Below are 21,416 nucleotides of genomic sequence, written 5' to 3' on the forward strand. Positions count from 1 at the left end.
TGCACATTAAAGTCATAAACATGCTCTGATTTAATCAGGGTTGTGTCTGTTTGTTTTAGCTTGTGTTTCCCAGATGCACAAAGTGTTTTTGTGCTATCTTTAGGAAATATGCAGAAATCTTATGTTTTCTATAGCTGGCTCTGGGCATTGCATAATTCTTGTGTCTTTTATTAAATTATGGGTAGGGACACTGCAAGGGCTGCAGGCTTGTTTATTCTGAGTCTCTACACGACAAGAATATGTTTTAATCAGACTAGGTCTCAAGGTGATGCTAAATTTACTCGATTTGAATGTATAAAACAGAAAAATTTGCACTGACTTCATCTATTTTGCTGTTTTTTCTCTTACTGTTTGCTCAATTGAGACATTGTTGCAAGCAGAGCCACATTTACTCAAGGTAATATCCAATCCTCTAAAGATGCTTGAAAAAACATGCTCTCTGTGTTGTGGGACAGGCAACGCACAGCACCGTGTGAGCCCAATCTGTGCCATAAATCATTCTATAAGCACACACACTCTCCGGGTCAATGTGCAACCTTGTTTACCTGATGCCCTTTTGAGGACTGAAACTTGTCAGTGCAAGAGCTGATTTAAATGACAAAGTGTGATACCTGTGGTATGTTATGTCATCCAAAGTTAGCAACAGTGTGGCATTCAGATAAATATAAATACAAGCTCAAGAACTGACTAGGGGCGGTCTGTTCTATACTGCAACTAGTCATTTAGTGTTATAAACGTAAGACGAAGACGAGAAGAAGAGAAGTGTTACCTTTTTTTCATGGAAATCAAATCTTTACATAAAAATGTACAGAATATTAAAACTACATTTGGATTTACTTTGATAACCTTTCTGATAATATTCCAACAAGTAGCAGATACATGCTTTCTCAGATGTAGAACAGCATCCACAGAGAAACCCAATGGTAAACCTATAACAACATATGTATATAGATATGCTTTATAAATGTCTATATAATACAGTTTTTGAAATATTTTACAAAAATCAACCACTAAGATGTAAGGAAATGTGACAAAATGAAAACATACAGCAGTATATATTGTAAATTCAACACGCGGCTCACTTTTTCTCATGCATCTATGGTTTTAAATTCAAAACACTGCATTAGATTTGTCCAGACACTCACCAGGTAACTTTTAGAATGAATAGTTAGAGTTCAGTTTTCATCCCTCTTTTTCTCTGTGCCTCAGCTTAAATCTTGCTGTCCCAATTAGTCGCTAGCTCAACAACCTTAAAAATGTACATCTTTACCCTAAGTCGAGCACACATGTGTGTTTGTGTGCAGGTGCATGTGCATGTGCATTTGTTTTCCCCTCTCCGTTTTTCTCACACACTCTCGCTCTGACACACTTACACAAAGAGACTGTGTTTATGTATAGAAAACAACCTCGGGGATGTTTCTTGAACACCAAACGTTCCAACGCCTAGAATTTTCCCATTATTCCTACCCCCTGGCTCCGCAGCTCCAGGAAGCCCAGCAAAGGAAAACTCTGCTTTAAACATGTCACACTTTGAAAATTTCAAACTCTTAATTGAGTGTGCCTGTCTTTGCTGTCTTTGTCTGTGCCTGTATGATTCTTTTAGACTGATCTAGCTGTCAACACTTTTTCTCTTTGTACTTATGCTTGGGTGTATTGTAGTTTGAGCATGCACAGCACTTGTAACCTGCAGATATTTAAAGTGTTTATAATAAATAATTATTAAATTTCAAGCAGTTCCAGCAGATGCTGTGATTCCATAATCAAATCCACATGTATGTGCTGAACTAAGATTGAGGTGTTTTTTTGTATCTTTTTTTGAAGGCTGTGAATGAAAGAAACTCTGTTTTGACCTTTATACATTCCAGCATCAGGTTTTATTGTAACAACTACAATTACAACAACTACATTCAGAACAAAGTCATTATTCAGCCTGAAGAGTCTGACATTACCTTGCACCTATGCTGTGTGATGTTTTTTTTTATCTATGCTCTACTTTCTCAAAGGGATACTGTGACTTTTTTGAAATGTTGTTCATAATAATTTTTTTTATAAAGCACTTCATACACAAGATTTCACTGTACCTCAAAAACATTTATTCTTCTGTCCCTCATGCACCATAGGAAAATACTTGTTAACAAAGTCAACCATCCTCCCCCATCAGTGCTCTTTCTAAGCTGTTAAAATGTGCTGTAGTGTATACACTGTATATTGACTTCATACCATTAACTGCTTTTCGGTTAACAAGCTGGTTGTTACTACAGTTATGAGTGTCAATACAAAAATCTTTTGACTCCAAGTGACACACAGTAAAATGGACTATAATTCATAATGGCAAGGTATCTTTTTAAATTGTGAGCAGGGACTGAAAATGGGTTGCAGCATTGACAAGAGCAATCATTTATTTTAATGAGCCTTGGTCCCTGGGCGGAGAAGCTCAGCTTCTCATTTGGGGCTGAAAGTTGAAGAAATCTTGCTCCACATTTGTTTCTCTTTTAATTTTTTTTCTGTCTCATTGTTTTCACCTGTCATTCACTCTGGCATACATGCACACACACACACACACGGACACAAACACTCAGTCACTTTTACATTCTTGCTGTTTGTCAGCAGGGCAGCCACAGACTGGAGGTGAACACAGGCCTGGAGGGTGACTGGTGCAGCCTCATTCCAGTAGGTGGACCCTGCCAAACAATCACTTCTGGACTGAAATGGAACCTGAGTGAGTCCTTGTTTTCAGTTTTAGCATTTGAATGAAGCTCCACAGCCAATAATTAATACCCAACTTTCATTGTTCCCAAACTTTATTTGTAGGCTTTGTGAATAAAACATCCTTTTCGTGCTCATACAAAAACAACATATACAGACTAGAAGGGTACACTACCTCATATCCAATAGTCAAGTTATCTATGATATGCAAATCAGCAAGCACAAACACTGTTATAGGCCCATGTCTGGATATATTTACAAAACTAATAGAATTTTGCCAACACGAGTACTTCATAACAACTGCTTTCTGGATAAGTTTGAGCTATTAAATGTTTTGGCTACCTCAGAGGTTTCTCGTACCTGTGAATGTGGATGGTGATACAGAGTTATTGTATTTCCACATTCAGCTACATTTTGTTAGTATTGAACTTTACTACCACCTACTGGATTTAAAGATGTATAGCATCCGCCAAGGCAAAATGCCTTATTTCGCAATCTTAATGACGGACAAAAATAATTGGTATATTTGCCCCGTGATTTGGATCTGCTCCAGAATTTCATGGGTTCTTCCTTGTCCCTTGTTACATCCTTCCACCAAGTTTCATTAAAATCGGGCTAACATTTTTTCCATAAATCTGGTGACAAATAAACAAACCAAATCAAAAGCCTAAGTTTCTTGATGAAAGTATTTAAGTGTGAATGTTCATTTTTCAAATTGGATTTTGTCAGACAGATATTAAATTTAAACAGGAAATGTGTGTCTCTTTAAAGGAGACATTCCTTGATTCTGATTAATTCAACTATCCTACAGTTGTACAGAAAAAATGTGTGCATTAAGGAGAAAGATAACAACAATAGGCCTCAAAAAAGAACATTTTCAGATTCTTATCCTAACTTTTTGTTTTACTTTAATAAAGCAAGTAGGCTTCTTTGTATGAATTTTGTTGTTTGGTTTACCTAACCCTCTTAAACTGGACAAACTTGTTGTGTATTGCCCGTTAGCTGCCAATACTGCAAACATAAATTTGCATTCACAGCTGTAACAACTTCCACTGAATTTTCAACATGCATAATAAGAGCCAGTAAAGTACTGGTGCTTAATTTGCTCCTGTCAAATGAAGCTACAGTTTAAAGAAGTTTCATATACTGTATATTGAAGACACATTCATGCCACAGTGAGCTTTTTATATTCTTGAGCATTATATGGACATCCAATCAGACACCCGTCTGAGTTCTGTCATGGTCTTGCCCCACTCTAAGCCATGTGGCCAGCTGTGTTCTTAATGAGTTGGCACAGCCCAACCTGCCAACAGTACTAGGGAAACCTGGACCTTCTGTCAGTGGGGTTGCATAATGTGGCTGCTTCTTGGTGGGTGTCCACTCTCAGTGTCTGTGTGTGTAGGTTTTAGGGGTCTATACACTTGAGAGAGCACGCTTGTGTGTCCGTGCTTGTTTGAACATGTCTGTATGCATTTTTGAATATACAAGTGTGTGTGCACTTCCAGCCCAGTTTATTAGCTTGTGTGTGGGTGTGTGTGTGTGTGTGTGTGTGTGTGTACTTTTTGATCAGCTACTGTGTGTTGTATATTTACTCAGCACACCTGTGAGATGGCCTTCTGAATGGTAATGTGAGGGACTTTATACATGAGAGTCCTATGCAGATTAGCCAGTGATAACAAGATGCATAATTAATCATATGCATATTTAGAAGGCTGGAGGTAATGATTTCCCGTTGGGATTGTGAGCAAGGACCAGAATGTAAAACAAAAATGAGAAATATGAGCTTTTTCTCATATTTTTGACTGCTGTATGTATTCATATAGCAATAGTGCATTTTGTAATGCCATCAAATTATTGAGTTTTGCATTTACTTTTACTAGTTAGATGTGTATTTGTACAGGGTTTTCAATGCAACTTGCTCAGGGGCCCGAATCAGCTCCGTGCCACTCCTGGGTGACACCAAGACTCTTTAGAAGTCCATTGAAATGATCCCCTATGCTCGGGTTCAAAGCCTTACTGTGATGAAAAATATATGATTTTTCTATAAAGAAAGAGTTTTGGGCTGTCAGCCATTACAGCCTTGGTGCCCCAAAGGGGACTTTTTGCTTGCATCTAGAGCTCGTTTTAACTTTTGCTTTAAAGAATAAAATTCTGAAATGATTCATGTTGTTTTGATCCAGGGTGTAAATTTGGGATGAGAAGTCAGTTACTCAGTAATTTTTTTGTTTTTTGATTTTTTTTCTGGCTGTTGTACTCCAGGGGAGTGTGCAAGATGAGCTGAAATACCCTTGGCCCAAGTTAATTACATCATGTGTTCATTTTTTTATGTCAGTTGATCAATAATTTATATTGTTATGAAATTAAATGAGGCTCAGTACACGTATGCTCACAGGGCTGAGCTTGAGCTTGCAGTGGGAGGATACAATTTTTATCTTGTCGAATTCTTGTCAATTTTACCATAAGTATCTATCATTTATATTTTCTTTACAACAGTGTGAAATGCTTGATGTTGGAATGAAATGGCAAAGTATTACATTATGGTACTCATAAAATTTCCTCTTTTAATGTCAACACAAAGACAGCTGAAATCTCTCTCTAGATTATAGTATCACACAATCAACACAGTTAGGGCAAGCAAAATATGCAAATTAATTAGGACAAATATTAACTTTATTGATGTTGTATGTGTTAACTTTGAATATCTCAGTAAATATTATCTGATTGAAAAGCCAAACTAACGATCATCACATTGAATCAAATGGTTCATATTAGCATGTTCACACATTCTCTGGTATTTATGATCTTACAGATTGACTTTGTTATTTTTTATGTAAACATGAGAATTGTGAACCACAATAAATTATTTTAAGAATTTTACATTTGGAAACTGTACCAAGAGTAGAAATGGGGAAAATATCACAGCATCACCACAAGCAAAATTCCAATTACTTCCCGTGTGTTGGAGTATTAAGAGAAGTTTAGTAGTGAATGGCTCATAAACTTAAGAAAATACATGGCTAATGTTGATGCACAAGTCAGGTTATTTTTACATTTCGCACCAACCCAGCCTATTATGAAAGCAAGTCCACCCAGCCCTACTCGTAAAAGTATGCATTTATCAATGACCCAGACCTGAACCTTAAACTCCCAAACCGAGGCTGAATGTTTCTGGTAATGACATGCTGTTGGCTATATTATTAATAATAATAAATATCACAATATAAAATGTGTGATTTCTGCTTAAAAAAGTAAGAATGTAGGGCTGCATATTTACACATCTCTTAAGTGGTTCTGTTTCAAGCCTGTTTGATCTTTCGGACGCACAGCTGATTACCTATGTGCTGTTTTTACATGAGCACACAGCTGACAGATACTATGGTTTGTTTTACATGGTGTTACAGAAGTGCATATACAACAGATTCAGTGTGGGCAAAGAGGCTTTTGTTTGCAAACATGGACTTTTTGCATATTTGCAGAAGGAGATATTTTTACAGGTCATTTTGAATGGAGGTTTTTATATATGTCAGACTAGAGCAGATTTTTCTGGTAACGGAAGGCACGGGTGATGATAAGCTGCTTGGTGTGTGAGAGAGACAGAGACAGGGGAAGAGAAGGTAGAAGTTGGAGTTTTGCACAATGTTTCTGAAAGTTATTAATAACCTACCCAGAATGCTGCTTTGCTACTTAATGACCCATGGGTTGTGGGTCGACCCATGCATCACTAATAGCTGGATACCAGTTGGGAAAATGTTCTTTTGTCTTGTTGTTTAGTTGATCTTTTAAGACATGAGGGTCTGGCAAAGACACCAGAGTGGCAACTGTACTTGAACGTTGAAGCACATGGGTTGATACCCCCTGGCACCTGGAGAAAGGAGATACTGCTGGCAGCATAGTCAACTCCTGAAGGTCATGGCAGGAGCAGTCTGTTCAAAACCTACTGCAGGCAATTTGCAGATAACAGTAGATCGGTTCAGGCCTGAAAATTTGACATACTTGAATTAGGCATTTAAAGGTGAGTTAGTAAGAGGGGATAGTTGGTGAGTGTTATTGTGGGAGCTGGAAATGAAAGTGCTTTCTGGTAGAATAGAAACTGATGTTAGGAGTCATTATCTTCATTTCGCCCATGTTGGTGTACCTAATAGTTGATTTTTTTTCCAGGGCTTTCCCTATTAAAAACAACAATCTCACCACACTTCAGTTTCAGTTCCTGCCTCTGTTTATGTTAATTCTACATCTTAAAAACAAAAGTGTGTGCAACAGATGCAATAGTGACTTATTTAAAACTTGATTGTATTGGCAGATATTTCATGTAGACTTGTAGCTCACTGTAGCTGCCTGTGAGGTACAACTATATTTATTAAAATATCATTTTGAACTTATGAATTCACCATTGTCAAGATTAATATGTAAATCTGTTTTGATATCGATTTTTAGTCATATCAGCCAGCACAGCATACAGATGTTGAATGCACAGGCTTTGCATAGCAAGCTCTTCAGACCTTTCAGTCAGTTGGGCAGTGAGGGAGGGAAAAAAAGGGGAAAGGACGGGCAATCTGCAACATCACGAGGCAGTGGAGGAAACCGTGGATGGCCGTGGCTCAAGAGAGTCTTTGTTGAGACTGCTGTCTAATGAAAGGGCTGCACTGCGGTAATGATACTAAAGGAAGGGAGCACACTACTAAATAATGAAGTGACTGCAGTGTAGTAAAGGTAAAAATATAGGAAGGGAATGTACAAGTTTATAATAAATTGGCTGCTATGTGCTAATAGCCATGTGCATGTTGTGCACAGTGTCTTGAATGTAATGTGGTGATGAGAGTGCTGGCTGGAGAGACGGATGGACTTCTGAGTCTGCATAAATCTAGCACTGCTCTCACTCACACACTAAGCTGCAGTCATTCACAGTGTCTCTCATTCCCTACTGTCATTTTCTTTTTCACTTTTACCTTTTTTTTTTAACCTTTACCTTCCAATTTGCTCTCATTCTCATCCTGTCTTTCCCTGACACTCGTGTTATCTTCCTTCTCATTATTAGACACTGTGACAGCTGAGCTACTTATCACCTTCTGTATGTTACATTAATTTTCAATCATCAGTTCTGAAATCTTCTTGGGAGACTGTCAGTAAATACAGCCATTATATATTGCTTGTGTTGATGTGTCCACACACGACTGAGCTTTTATTCATGTGCATGCACTTCAAGATGGGCTGTGTGGGATTTGGACAGTAGCTCAGGGCATTTTCCTTAATGGTATCATTTACCATCAATGTCTTCTTTAAATCCATGTTAATATGTCACATGTGCACACACACCATTATACACCCCAGCCTTCCAGTTAAATGTGATAAGTAGACAGGGCTGAATATCTCTATATTAATGGAGAAGGCAGAAATGCACACATGAAAAACACCACCTTTAAAAAAGTGCAGGGTTTTTTGTCCTCTGTATGGTATCATCATTTTTTTAAACTAATGTCAATTTAAATTTATTTTTGTAATTATTGCTAATTCTAAATTTACTATGAATACATTCCAATTCACTTAGTATATAATCACAGTAGTTCTTCTAAGGAGGTGTGCATATTATTAGCATTCGGTGCATGGAGAAAATTAAATGGCCAAAGGTAATGAGGTAATATGGATTTTGCTAATTATACAAATTATTTGCAACAAGATTTGTTTGATGTAAATATCTTTAATCAGGAAAAGCTCTGCGGTTTAACATGTGTTATGTCTTTCAACACGGTGTGAATTCTCCAATTAAAGCCGGTGGTCGATCAAACAAAACATAGTAAGCTCAACAGGATATGCACTTTAAACACTCTACTTCCATCACAACAACATAGTTGTGTTATACTCACTTCTTTACTGCACTATTTTTTCTTTTTTATAAGACAGGCTGTTTTCATTACTTTGTCTTTCCAATTCTGTTTATTTTGCTTTTAATTCTGCTTTAAGCTGCCATCAATTAAACTCAGCACTTCCTCCAATTGTTTTTTAATAAAAGTCTATCAGCAAAGAGGATGGTATTAAATAAAGGGCTGGTTCTGTCTGCAGTGAAGGGGAATAAATCAGGACTATTAAGGATATATAAAAATGTACTAAATGTAAATTTACTGTATATACCTATGGCGTTTTGAGTTTTCACCAGCCTACCCTTGTAAAAACAAATATGGCAGATAATGTCCTTATAGCCATCTTGCAAGGTGCAGAATCTAATTGTAAATTCTGATCACACACTAAAGCAGTTGGTTATATGACCAAGAACAATATGCTACCTAATTTTATTTAACACGCGTAACATGCAAAATGGTCAGTTGAGGTGAGGAGGAGGTATTAGAGAGACAAAGGGAGAGCTTGAAAGGGAAGGAGCGACTGGATTATAAAAAAAGGAAGAAATGCAAGGAGAGAAAGGGAGGATTTTGGGAAAGAAGCAACAGCAGGTTGGAAAAGGGTACGATGTGATGACATATGAAAGGGGGAGAAAGAGACATGGCAGGCATCTCGTTCATTTGATGTCAGATGCTGACACACAGCAGGAAATGAAGGATTATGAAAAGCGCTGGGAAGGGTGTAGGGGCTTTTTACAGGAGCTTGAATGTGCGCGCGCACACACACACATACACAGAAAGCCATATACAAACCTGTATTTAATGTAATAAATTTCCAATAAAGTTTCTTTGCCTTTCATTTTTATACAAGAAGTTCTTAAGTTCTTGTTCCCTGATTCCCTCATCTAATCCTTCTCTTCTCTGCTCACTACTTTTATTCCTGCAGTTGTTTGATCTACCAGGGTACAGAAGATACCACAGTTGGGTTTTCTTTTGCTGTAGAGTGATTCACTGTCTTTCTTGAGGATGATTCACCACAGTATACTTGCCAGTACTTTGGCCAAGAGAGCTGATCACAAAGATCACAAAAATTATTATGTGGTTATTAGAGAAGTAATACAGGGCCTCTCTAACCCATACAGTAGATTAAGAGCTGCCCTCCAAACCATTAAAGTAATACTTCTACCCTAGATGCTACAACAAGGGGGAACAGCTAGTCTTAATTCTCACAAATCAACACATTAGATTCTGTGTATTTATCCATATAAAAATGAGTTGGGTTTTTTTTGTTGTTTTTTTTTTTTTACAGAGGATTAGATGCTAAACTATTTCTTGGCTGAACATACAGGGACTTCCTAAAGAAAGCAATTAAGCGTATCTACCAAATGTCAAACTACTCTTCCTCACCTCAACCGACATTAGATTCCCTGTGGGGTTTTGTCTACTAATACTTTGATGTATTGGTCAGGGTTGAAAATTAGCACCAGCCATCAGCCAAATGCTGGTAAAGTCAGCAAGTGGCTGCTAGATTTGCTCTTCTCACCAGCGAAAATAAAATGTAGTGCAGCAATATACTGGCAGAGATATGAAAGTTGATAATTAGCATACTCTGGCATGTACTTATACGATACTGAAGAAAAAATGCAACTGGACAGAGAATCCCACCTTTATTTTAGTTATGTTCAAAACCAATTGATTTCCAACCCATTCTATGTGTTTGTATGCACTTATGGACATGCTCAAGGACGCACATGCTGGCACATACGCAGATAATGCGATACATATTCCAGCCAGTGGTTTCATACTATTCTAGTGATCAACAGGTGGGGATATTATAACAAGAAACATCTAAATGCACCAACAGAAGCAGGCAAGAATAAGACTGCAAACTAGTAAAAACATGGATGTTTACAACACAGGTTTCAAATTGTTAAAAGAAATCAGCTTTGCAAAGGTTTTACGAGAAAGGAAATGCATTCAACATGCTTGTTTAACAGTGTGTTTCGGAGAGAAACACTGGATGTAGACAACAAAAACTTTGTTTGCAAGAAAACTCCAGGGTTTACCTTTAACTTTCAATACTGTGATATGATAACAAAATTCTTAAGACATATGCTTCTTTCCATGTACTGTCATGTTGATGGTTTACTTTATATATGGAAATCTTGCCAAAACCAGTCATTCACCTTCTTTCAAATCAGACAATTAAGACAAATGAGACGATTACTTGTGGTCAAGGATGGTTTCTGTTTGATGCTGCTCCTCCTGCCCTGGTCTCACTGTGACAGCCGTTATCTTGCAGCTTGCGACATCTGTCTGAGAGTAGGATATGCTTCAGGGTTTCTGTCTCTGGCTCCACCGACTCTGCTATGGTTTGGAGCCTTTATCCAATAATGTCAGCCTGGAGGTGGGGAGTGAGTCGTTCTCCACTTTTATATTGATGGCCGCTTCTCTGCTGAAGAAGTCATTGTTCTTTTCTAATGTGTTTTCAAATGGGAAATGTGGTAATTATAATTCGGACTGGACAAGATTAAATAGAGTCATACACAGTCTTAATTAGGAGAACAGTAGTTATTCTCCACCTCTCTCCTAGTCAGTCTGCTCGCTGGCTTGGCAACTGATGGTCCAGGGAATGTGTATCGTGTTAATGATCTTATGAATTAAACTGTCAAACTTTTAAACTGAAGTTTTAATACTTATGGATTTATTGTGATTTTATTTAACATGGTTTGCACACATAAAAACTCAAAAAGTGGCAGAAAAAAAGAAGCCAGAAGCAGATCTACTCTTTTCTCCTTTATTGAAAAAATCTGGATCTGGCCTCCAGCGCTATTAGGGCTAGACTGGTGAACGGCTGACTGGTGAAAGATCAGTGCACATCAAGATGGCCAGCACTGGCGTCAGAAGAAACACTGGAGTGATTCAGCCGTACATGTTTGAGCTTCAGTGAGACCCAGACTCAGATGGGGAGTCTATTTTGCATCATAATCGGGTACTTGCAGATGTATCGAAATGGTAGTTAGCATCTTTTATTAGCTTGTTTATTAGCTTGTAACTGGCAGTAGCTGACATGGCGTTGGTGGTTTTGAAACCTACAATAATATCTGCTATGATGTTACAGTGTGGTCACATTGATCTGGTTTACATCCCAAAACTGCAAACTGTTTGCAGTCAAAATTTTCATTGTGCCAATGTGAACACTGGCTCATTGTATTGGCAAATCCGCTCTGAGCTGCAGGTTTCAGGTTTCTTAGAAGTACACAGAAGTCAGCACATCAACATTTTTTTCATATAATTAGATAATTAAACAGTTTTTCATATTCCTACTTTTTACTCAGCAAAATCCATCAACTTCTTTTATAAGAACTTTTGTATTTAGAGGTGGCCAATTCTTCTGCTCTATCCACTTATCCATCTACAGTACTTCTCACTATTTAAATGCCATTATTGGATACCAAAAGGAATTAAGGAACAGGTTTCCTTTTTTTCCTCTCTCTTTGTTCATTTTGGGTCTCCTGATTTGCTGCTCTGTTGCAGTATTGTACATTCTCACCAGAAGTCTCTGGTTTTGTTTGTTCAAATTGTCCTCATTCTAAATGTCAGGCAGTACATCTGTTCCTTTCTTGGACCAAATAATGCAGCGACCATCTGTGGGAGCTTCTCCTGATGTTTGTTTTTAACTTCATGTGCTTGTTCCACCTGCATAGAATTCATCCTTTAGATTTTTATAACTGTAAATGCACACACATAAAATATGCAGAGGTCCTTAAAGTTCCATTACACATTCTGTGCTGAACCATATATATGCACACAAATTGTTTGGTCCTCATGAGTGTTTGAAGCAGAAAATGTTTGAAAAACCTTAAAAGGAAAGCCTTTCTGGTCTTTTGCGTTTACCCTCAGGCTTCCACCACAGACTGTTTTTAATGTTTTTAGTTGTATGTGTAACAGAAAGTGCAGTAAATTACTGCTTTAGTCTGCAGTTTAAGGAGGGTTAAAGATAAAATGACAAGCAAAGCAGGGTCAGTAATGTTGAGCATAATTGTGTATCTCTTATTAAATATGGTCCTTATTTAGTACCAAAATATATTGCAAAGTCCTGCAATATGTTGCACTTTCTTGCAAGCTTAAATATTTGTAGCATAAGCAATGGCTTGCTCAGACTAGGGCCGTTTTTTTCTGACATCCTTTACTGTAGAGGCTCAAACTGGGTTGCTGATACCAATGATTATGCAAAATAAGGGTGAGTTCTTTGCGCTCTTGATTGGACATGCCCGGGCACATAAACCCCGACCAAGCTCTTGTCGGCCAGGCTCCGATTGTTGATTGGTTTTGCCTGCAGTAGCACTTTAAGACCCCTGCCAATTTATTTGCATTAAGTAGCCTTAACCTCTATTTTTCCCCGCTCATTTTCTTTGCTGTTGTGCATTCCATTGCCCTTGCTCTACCCTGCGGAAAATGAGTGGCAGTGGACCGCCCACCGCAAATAACCACTGTAACATTAATCTGACGTAAAGGGATGTCATTGAGACTCCGCAGCCATGGAAGCAGGAGAGGAGTTAGCCACTGGAAACCACTGACATGCTCAGCTCTGGCACAGCAACCTTCAGATCACACTGTGCTTATGTGTGTGTGTGTGCATGTGTGAATGTTTATCCACATTAGTAGTTATTTGGAGGTTGGGGTATGCTCTGCACTCTCGAGCATTATGGATTTATTTACACTGATTATAATGTTTAGCAGTGTTTGGCATTAAATCTTGCAGAGCTTGAGATATATTCAACTTGGCAAGCCTCATACACACACTAATATTGCATATTGAAGTCAGTAAGAACTGTAGTTGGGATGTTAATGACCTGTGTTATTTTTTGCTTCTTTTTTTTATCCCTGTTGAGAAACAACTGTGGCAAACCCAGGACACTCAAGGTCATTGCTGCGTTATGCTTTTTTCCCCTTGAAGCCTCTGCATCAGGGGGATCAGACACGGGAATCCACAGATACTAGAAACATCCTGCAAAGCTTCTCTATTACCTTCTGCAAACAATTAATGACACCTTATCCTACTGCCAAACACACACATACTCACAGATTAAAGATAATGACAAGCTGATTCAAAGCATGCCAGTAAGGAGCTATATCCACTCAAGCCCATTGTAATTTATAAGACAATATATACAAATAAATTAACTCAGTTTTATCGAACCACTGATGTACAAATGTGTGTTAGAAGTAAAAATTATGTTGTATTTTTATGCAGAGTGTATGTTTGTAGAACTGCCCTACATAAAAGTAGAATGACATTTACTGTGAAAGTTTTAAGCTAACATTATACCTTGACATGAATGGAATCTGATCATCAACCAATCAAATCATGCTGAGGTTAGATTTTAGGGAAAGACAGCAGATGTGGGTGGATGATGGAGAGGTAGGGGGTCTTGGGTTTTTTAGGCCTTGCTAAGCTGCAGCTCAAAAATATCCATGGATACTATTTAGTGTCAGAGGCAGTTGCAAACTAAGTTACACAATGTATTCAGGATATACTTTGCTTTACCATTATTAAAGGGGTTTAGAGGGGGTATATCTGAAGGAAATACATTCATACATTCACACATCATGACTGATTTCTTTTGTCACAAACACGGGACTATTTTCCCCTGTGTGATGGTGCCCCAGTTAGCGTATGGGAGAAGCGCTGGTGTAAGTGGGTGAGAAGGGCATTACAAAACACATTTGCAATGCTTGGAATATCTAATGCATGTGCAGTGGAAACATTATTATAAATCTATTCCATTTGAATGTAAATATGTAGATGAATTAAAATTTATTATAATTGCATATAGAAGAATCTGGTTAAGCACTTTAAGTAAACACGTTGCAATTACATCTCCCCACAGCACACACACATTTGAATGCAGCCTGTCCAAAGAAGAGAATAGTTTTCTACTTTGACCTAAACTTTCCATGTAAAGTTACTTTTGACAACAACAGGGAGAACCTATGCAATTCTCAGCTTCTCTGAAAGTAGTGGCAGACTTCAACTTTTGGAGAAAAAAAAAACGGACAATTTTTTTCACATTATGTCAAATTTTTAAATGAGGAAAACACATTGCCATGTGAGGCAAGTAAAATCGGCTAAGTAAAGACTGCCTAGCTAAGGGGGTCCCACAGAGTAAATTAACTGAATCAACTCACCATAGCATTATTGTAAAAATATAATCTCTCCAACAAGAGCAATGACCACAAGAATGCGTCTTTTAAATGCATACTCTTTCGTATGTTATCCACGCTAACAATTAACTGAAGTTACTACCAACAACCACAGATGCATTCAGCTAAAAGTCAACCCATTAACACGGTCAATTGTTAAATCATCGCCAGCTCTTTATTTTTTGTGATTTTTTTTTTTTAACCATGGCAAACCTTTTATTTGGCAGTCAGTAATGGTTGCATTTTATACCAAAGCTGTCATTAATGAAGTGAGATCATTTAGAAAATTGACGACCCTTGCTGCTGTAGCAGACTCTGCAACTTGCCGCCAGAGTAATGGCAGCACCGCACGATGGCAGAACACACAAAGTGGTCACTAGATTCATGTATAGAAAATGTTGGATGGTTTGCAACTATCATTTTGATACATTTTTTAACTTTTATGGGTAAGTTTGATTTTTTTAAATTCCCAAATATTTTAAAAGCCAGAGCTTGTTAGAAAGTTCTGTCTTGGCTTAATCTTTCATTTTCTCCATCATCCCTCGCTTTTATGGGTATTGCTTTTGTAGAGTTGTTCAATGCATTTACATTAGTGATATGAAGATACATTTGGGAGATTCAATATTTCTTGGCAGTCATTAAAATGATTTGTGAAACCCTTATATGTTCATTTACAAAACAGCCCGAGCTAAACAGACAATTTCACAGTAACTGAAGTTATGAAAAAGACTGTCGAGGAGATGACTTTTAAATCAAACACAGTGCAATCAGTTTAAATGGCCAGCACATTAAATCTTTTGCCTCTGGCTTAAGGCCCCATAGACATTGCTTAAGGCAATGTCTATGGGGACAGCAATCATCTATAGCTTTTATGGCCTGTGTTTGTTTAAAGTAAAAAACTACATTTGTGAAGTCATAACAGTGTCATGAGCTTGATCTGACTGTCCAATCAATATTGTTGTATTGTTGTTGTCTCTTAGGACTTAACATCAGAAGACAAATATTCTTGTTTTGTAAATATTTCCAAATAATGTTTTATTAGAGTGCTACTTGAAGGGATACTTAACCAAATTTCAGTTAGGTTTGTACCATAACAATGTGCCAGTTTAGCTGGCTCCCAGGTTGTTGCTGAAATTACAGGCTGTATGTACGCATTTTCGTATTGTCCGCCACCAATGCCACCACTGAAGACAGAGTATAGAATATTTTAGTGCCCTAGTGTAAGCTTTAATAGCGAGAGTTTGTGAACAGGAAGCAGGGGCCATACTGTTTCCTGCGTGGTGAAAATTGAGGCAAAAAAAAAAAAAACAGAGATCAAAAAGTGAAACTAAGCAACGGTGATTAAATTTAAACCTATATTGTGTTCCTGCTTTGCCTATGTCTCATCTCAGATGTTTTCAGAAACATGTTTTAATGTAACTGTAATAATGTGTGAAACGGACAAGTTCGCATTTGTCACCTACAAGCGGGAGCGTTTATTGGTCCTGTGTGGAGCAATGCATTCTGGTAGTTGTAGGTTTTCTACCTCTTGAGTAAAAGCAAATGCCACAGTCCTTTTCTCCTCTTTCTCTGATCATGTAGCACCTATTAAAAAAGTATTTTCATCTTTCTACTGCGTAGATGGACGAGAAAAGACCATCTTTCTAGCAGTGAAATATTTCTTGAAAGATGTGGCAATATCTAGTCTAAATAGATAAACCCAAGCCCCCTGTATTTCCCCAAAAGTCATCAAGTTCAGAATGGTATTGCATACTTTGGCCATTTTCAGCTGTTTTAGAGATTGTGTGATAATGTTTGTTATTAGGACTTTCTAATATTTTAGTGATAACATGTGTAATATGTTAATTTTGATTCTGACCTTAACTTGGAGCTCAGCTTTTGTTCTGAGTAAAGGTCTGAGGCCACTGCTGACACATCACGTTGTCCCTGAGGGCAGCTTTTAAAACAAACAAACACTTAATCTAAACTCTCACACACAGCACTATGGTGGTTTTAAAATACAATGTGGAGCTCAATCAAAACCTTGGCAGCTGCAGTTTAAATGACCAACACATGCCTCCGGCTTTAAGCTTTGTCTTTCAACACTCATTTCCCATTATGCCTCTCATTGGCTGCCATTATGTTCCTTAAGAAGTAAATGTGGGTCAAGAGCTATTGTCAGAGGATGAAATTCCTCCAAGTGTGCTATTTGAGGACTTTTAAATCACCACAAAATGTTATTCACACAAGTAAAAAGCAATGGATGATTATGGTTATGAAGGTCAGTGAGACAATAGGTCTCTGTCTGTGACTGACAGAACTACTAGCCTACGTGCGTGTGTGTGTGTTATGTGCTGGTGTGCAGAAAACCTCCTTAGTCATTTCTTTGTGACTCAGCCCTCTGCCGTCCGACAGCTTAATATTAAAAAGCCTTCATCCTGCAGCAACACAGTCTGAGTTATGGCCTCTGGCACTGTGTGTGTGTGTGTGTGTGATTGTGTGTGTTAAAACCTGCTTCGTCATGATGTTTTCGGCTTAGTGTGGATCATAATGAACAACAAATTTGAATAGCTGTCATCCACAAACCAACTCTTCCCCGCACAGTGTGTGTGTGTGTGTGTGTGTGTGTGTGTGTGCGTGTGCCTGTGTGTGTGTGTGTGTGTGTGTGTGTGTGTGCGTGCGTGCGTGCGTGCGTGCGTGCGTGCGTGCGTGCGTGCGTGCGTGCGTGTGAGTAGGTGGGTATGAATGTATCTTTTCTTTTATATGCTTGTGTTTAGTATTAGCAGGCATGCATGTGTGCGCGTGCACCTGTTTTATTGTACTCTTGTTTGTGTTTCACTGCGTGTTAGTTTCCTTTTATGTGTGGGTATTCACAAACCTATGTGTGTGTGTGCATGTGTGTGTGTGAGTGCTAAGCATGTGACAAAGAGCTAGAGAAACTTCTGTAGACCATGAACAATGGTTGTCAGCCCACTGATGACAGAAAGGCTGAGGAGGCTTTCCTCTGTAAGGTTTCCATTCAGCTTGATATGCAAATAAGCTGTTAGTACTCCACAACACTGGTTACAACCCTGTTTTTCATTTCTTTAGTATCATCAGGCTCATACATCCATGCACTAACAAGCATCAGACTCTTACACACACGCAGAGAACCACAAACTAAAACATGCACACAAACACACACTAGGGTTGGGCAATGAATAAATATAGCATTAGTATTTAGACATAAAATTGAGTTGAGTCTTGATTTTTTAAAATGGTAATATTAATTATTTTTTTCTTCTCATGCACTTAAAAGTTATAATCATTAAGACTTTGTTTATTTGTTTTTTAAAAAAACTTCTGTTCCAAATGACACTTATATTGAATACTGAGGCAGAAATGTTGCCTAGAGTGGCAACTAGTTGACATGTCAGCATGTAATAAATATTCCAGAGCAAGCAGCCTTGCAAGTGCGACACTGGCATTACTCAAGAAAATGTCACATTGCATAAATGCTACAGAAGATCGATTGTTTACTGAATAAGTCAGGACATATTTTTCTAGAAAAGTAAGTGCCTTAGAATTTTCACTGGCCTCCATGCTGCTTTCTGCTGTTTTAAAAACCTAAAAGGGATTCTTGTTTGCTACGTACAGTTTGAAAGTAGTGTTTATGGATTTTCCAATGTTTAAAAAAATCTGCATACATATGCTAATTTAGGTGGAAAAGGTGTTTAATAATAGCACATTTCACAGTTATACTTCCATATTTATTTGTAATATTCCAGTAGTTGAGTTTGCCCATAGCTTATCATTTTAAAAGGAAATGTACTTTATCATGATCTAAAATCACATACACAAAGATAGATAGATCATTCCCATTCCTAAGGAATACAAACTGATGCATGCATACAGAAACACACCAGCAAGCATGTCTGAGCCTGAGACAAAGACACACAAACATTTCCATCTACACATTTATGAAACCACATTCACTTTCTTTCCCTCTTTCTCTCTGTCTCTCTTTCTCCAGCCCTTCAAAATGCTACACTTAATACACAGATATTGCTACTCTCACACACATGCTATTCAAAACGCAATTTTTTAAATGTCATCAGAATGGTAAGGGACCTTAAAATAACCCACCAGATGGAGTTTCATAACTCATTCTCTATTTCCAGGCACCAGTGCCTGTGAACACACACATGAGCTAGCGCAACATGAGACACATAGACACACACGCATAAATCCAACACAAACAGGTGCTGAGTTTGATAAAAAACAAACACATGAACACAGATGGAATTCGGCGGCAAAGTCTCGTAGAGAGCTGGAGCAATTGAGAAATCTTAATTAAAAGTAAACTTTGGGCAAGATTAGAAATCTTGCCCTCACTGTTAATGAGAGCATGCTGTTTTTGAAATGTAAGCCTTCACAAACACATCGGCATGGAAATGAGATTTTGTTTTTATAAGCACTTCAGTGCATGTTCCATATTTTTAGTTACTCTCTTAGCATGCAGAATCACTGTGAGAGGATACAGGTATACAGTATTTTGATGATCTAGACATGCAGTATAAGTAGCATGTAGTCCAGTTAGCCATTACTCACTGTTGAATACAGTGAACAAAAATTTAAATGCATCACTTTGTTTTTGCTCCCATTTTTCACAGGTTTGGGTTAAAGATCTAAGCCCTTAATAGATATATTTCTGTCAAATTTTGGTAATTGTTAAAATCTGTGTTAGTGAGTACTCTTCCTTTTCCAAGATAATGCACCCACCTGACAGGTGTGGCATATAAAGATGCTGATTAAACAGCATTATTACCAGACATGTGTGCCTTGAAATGGTTACAATAAAAGGCAACTCTAAGATATGCAGTTTGATCACACAACACAATGCAACAGACGCTGCAATTTTTTAGGCAGTGTGCTATGGGCATGCCAACTGTAGGAATGTCCACCAGAGCTGTTGCTCATGGACTGAATGTTTACTTTACCACTATAAATCATCTCCAATAACATTTCCATAAATTTGGCAATACATTCAACCACCCTCACAGCTGCAGACCACATGTAGCCACACCAGCTCAGGAGCTCCATATACAGTGTCTTCACCTTCAAGGTCGTTTGAGACCAGCCACCCAAACTGCTGAAGCAACAATTAGATTGCCCATCTGAAGAATTTCTGCTCAAACTGCCAGAAACCGTCTTCAGGGAGGCTCATATGCATGCTTGTCATCCTCACCAGGGTCTTGACCTGACAGCAGTTTGTCATTGTATCCAGTTGTGAGGTCGGTTGGATGTACTGCCAAATTCAGGGAAACAATATCGTAAAAAAATTATGGTAGTGAAACACTCAGTTCACAGGCAACAGTTCTGGTGGATATTCCTGCAGTCAACATGCCCATGGCACACTCCCTCAAAACATGCTACATCTGTGGCATTTGTTGTGGAATCACAATGCACATTTTAGAGTGGCCTTTTATTGTGACCATCCCAAGACACACCATGATACTGTTTAATCAGCATCTTGATATGTCACATCTGTCAGATGGATGGATTCTCTTGGAAAAGGGACAGTGCTAACGTACTTTAAAGGTGAAATATGTCTGTTGGGTACATGAAAAAAAGCCTGAGACTTAAACCTGTGAAAAAATAGGAGCAAAAACAAGTGTGTTAAAATTTTTGTTCCATGTAAAATAGGTCATATGTAAGAACATTTGGTAACATCTTTGAGGAACTTTAAGCACTTCATTGGTACTTTTTTAGAACTGAAAATAGCTCTAGACAGCCTTCCTTTCAGCTTTGTTGCTTTAAGAGGAAATCATGTTTGGCAAAGACTATACTAATGCATACTCTATTGACTAAAGCAGCAGGGATCTTCTTTGTCTTTTAAGTGAGACTTTGTGATGTTTGGTTCAAACTCTGCAAAAACACACATTTTATGTACATATTATAAGAAAAATAGGCAAGCCACTTGGATCCCATCTGATGCAGCGGGGAAAAACAATGTTGATGTGAATTCGGAAACTGTAAATCTAAGAGTATTTTGACAGAACCTTTAAAGTTTTGCGTCGCAGCCCAAGCCTTTAGCAGCAGCGTGTGCAGCCAGAGAATTCAGTATTCAGGAGGTGTTCTAAATACTGGAAAGGATTGTTTTCAAAGGTGAAGCAATGCACTTTATCTTGTAGTCAAACAGATAGATGTGTCTGACAAACTTGGTTCAGTGAGGTCTTACCCAGTGTCCCTGCCAGAGGCAGACATCTCTACTGTAAGATCTTTCCGTTTTCCTTTTGTTTCCTGTGATGCAAACAGGCACCTTGACCTTCTTCTATTCTTTTCATATCTCTTTTCTTTCCCTGACGATGTTTTTCCATCCACACCCTTGCCTTGTGTTTCTGTCTCTTTTTTCAGGGATTCAGCCTAAAGAAATTAATGTATTCTCCCCTTATCTCTGGGCCTTGCATTTTCTCTATATCCCTTTCTACACATGTTCTTTCTCACTCTCTTCCTCTGCAACACCTTTCCACATAATGATTCCGTCACTCTCTGCCCTTCTACACCCCTTATTTCCCTCTCCTAACTCTCTCTTCCCTCTCATTTCCTCCCTCTTTTCTATGCTCCCACTCACCAAGGTCCTAGAGAGGGGAAATGAAAAGTGTATGTATTCTGTAGCAGTGCAGTGTGGCAGCGGGAGGGAAAACTGCTGTT

General features: G+C 38.2%; 1 protein-coding gene across 4 annotated transcripts in view; it reads left to right on the top strand.

Annotated features, from left to right (window-relative positions):
- The window catches only part of tpk1 (thiamin pyrophosphokinase 1), a 77,078-nt gene that overhangs the window by 45,444 nt on the left and 10,218 nt on the right, over positions 1 to 21,416 (top strand). For all 4 annotated transcript variants that reach the window (XM_042510281.1, XM_042510284.1, XM_042510283.1 and 1 more), the window contains one exon: positions 2,611 to 2,719. In XM_042510281.1, coding sequence (XP_042366215.1) covers positions 2,611 to 2,719 — 109 coding nt within the window. The remainder of the gene's footprint in view (positions 1 to 2,610; positions 2,720 to 21,416) is intronic.

This window comes from Plectropomus leopardus, chromosome 21 (genome assembly GCF_008729295.1).
Source record: "Plectropomus leopardus isolate mb chromosome 21, YSFRI_Pleo_2.0, whole genome shotgun sequence".
In the NCBI taxonomy this organism is placed as follows: Eukaryota; Metazoa; Chordata; class Actinopteri; order Perciformes; family Serranidae; genus Plectropomus; species Plectropomus leopardus.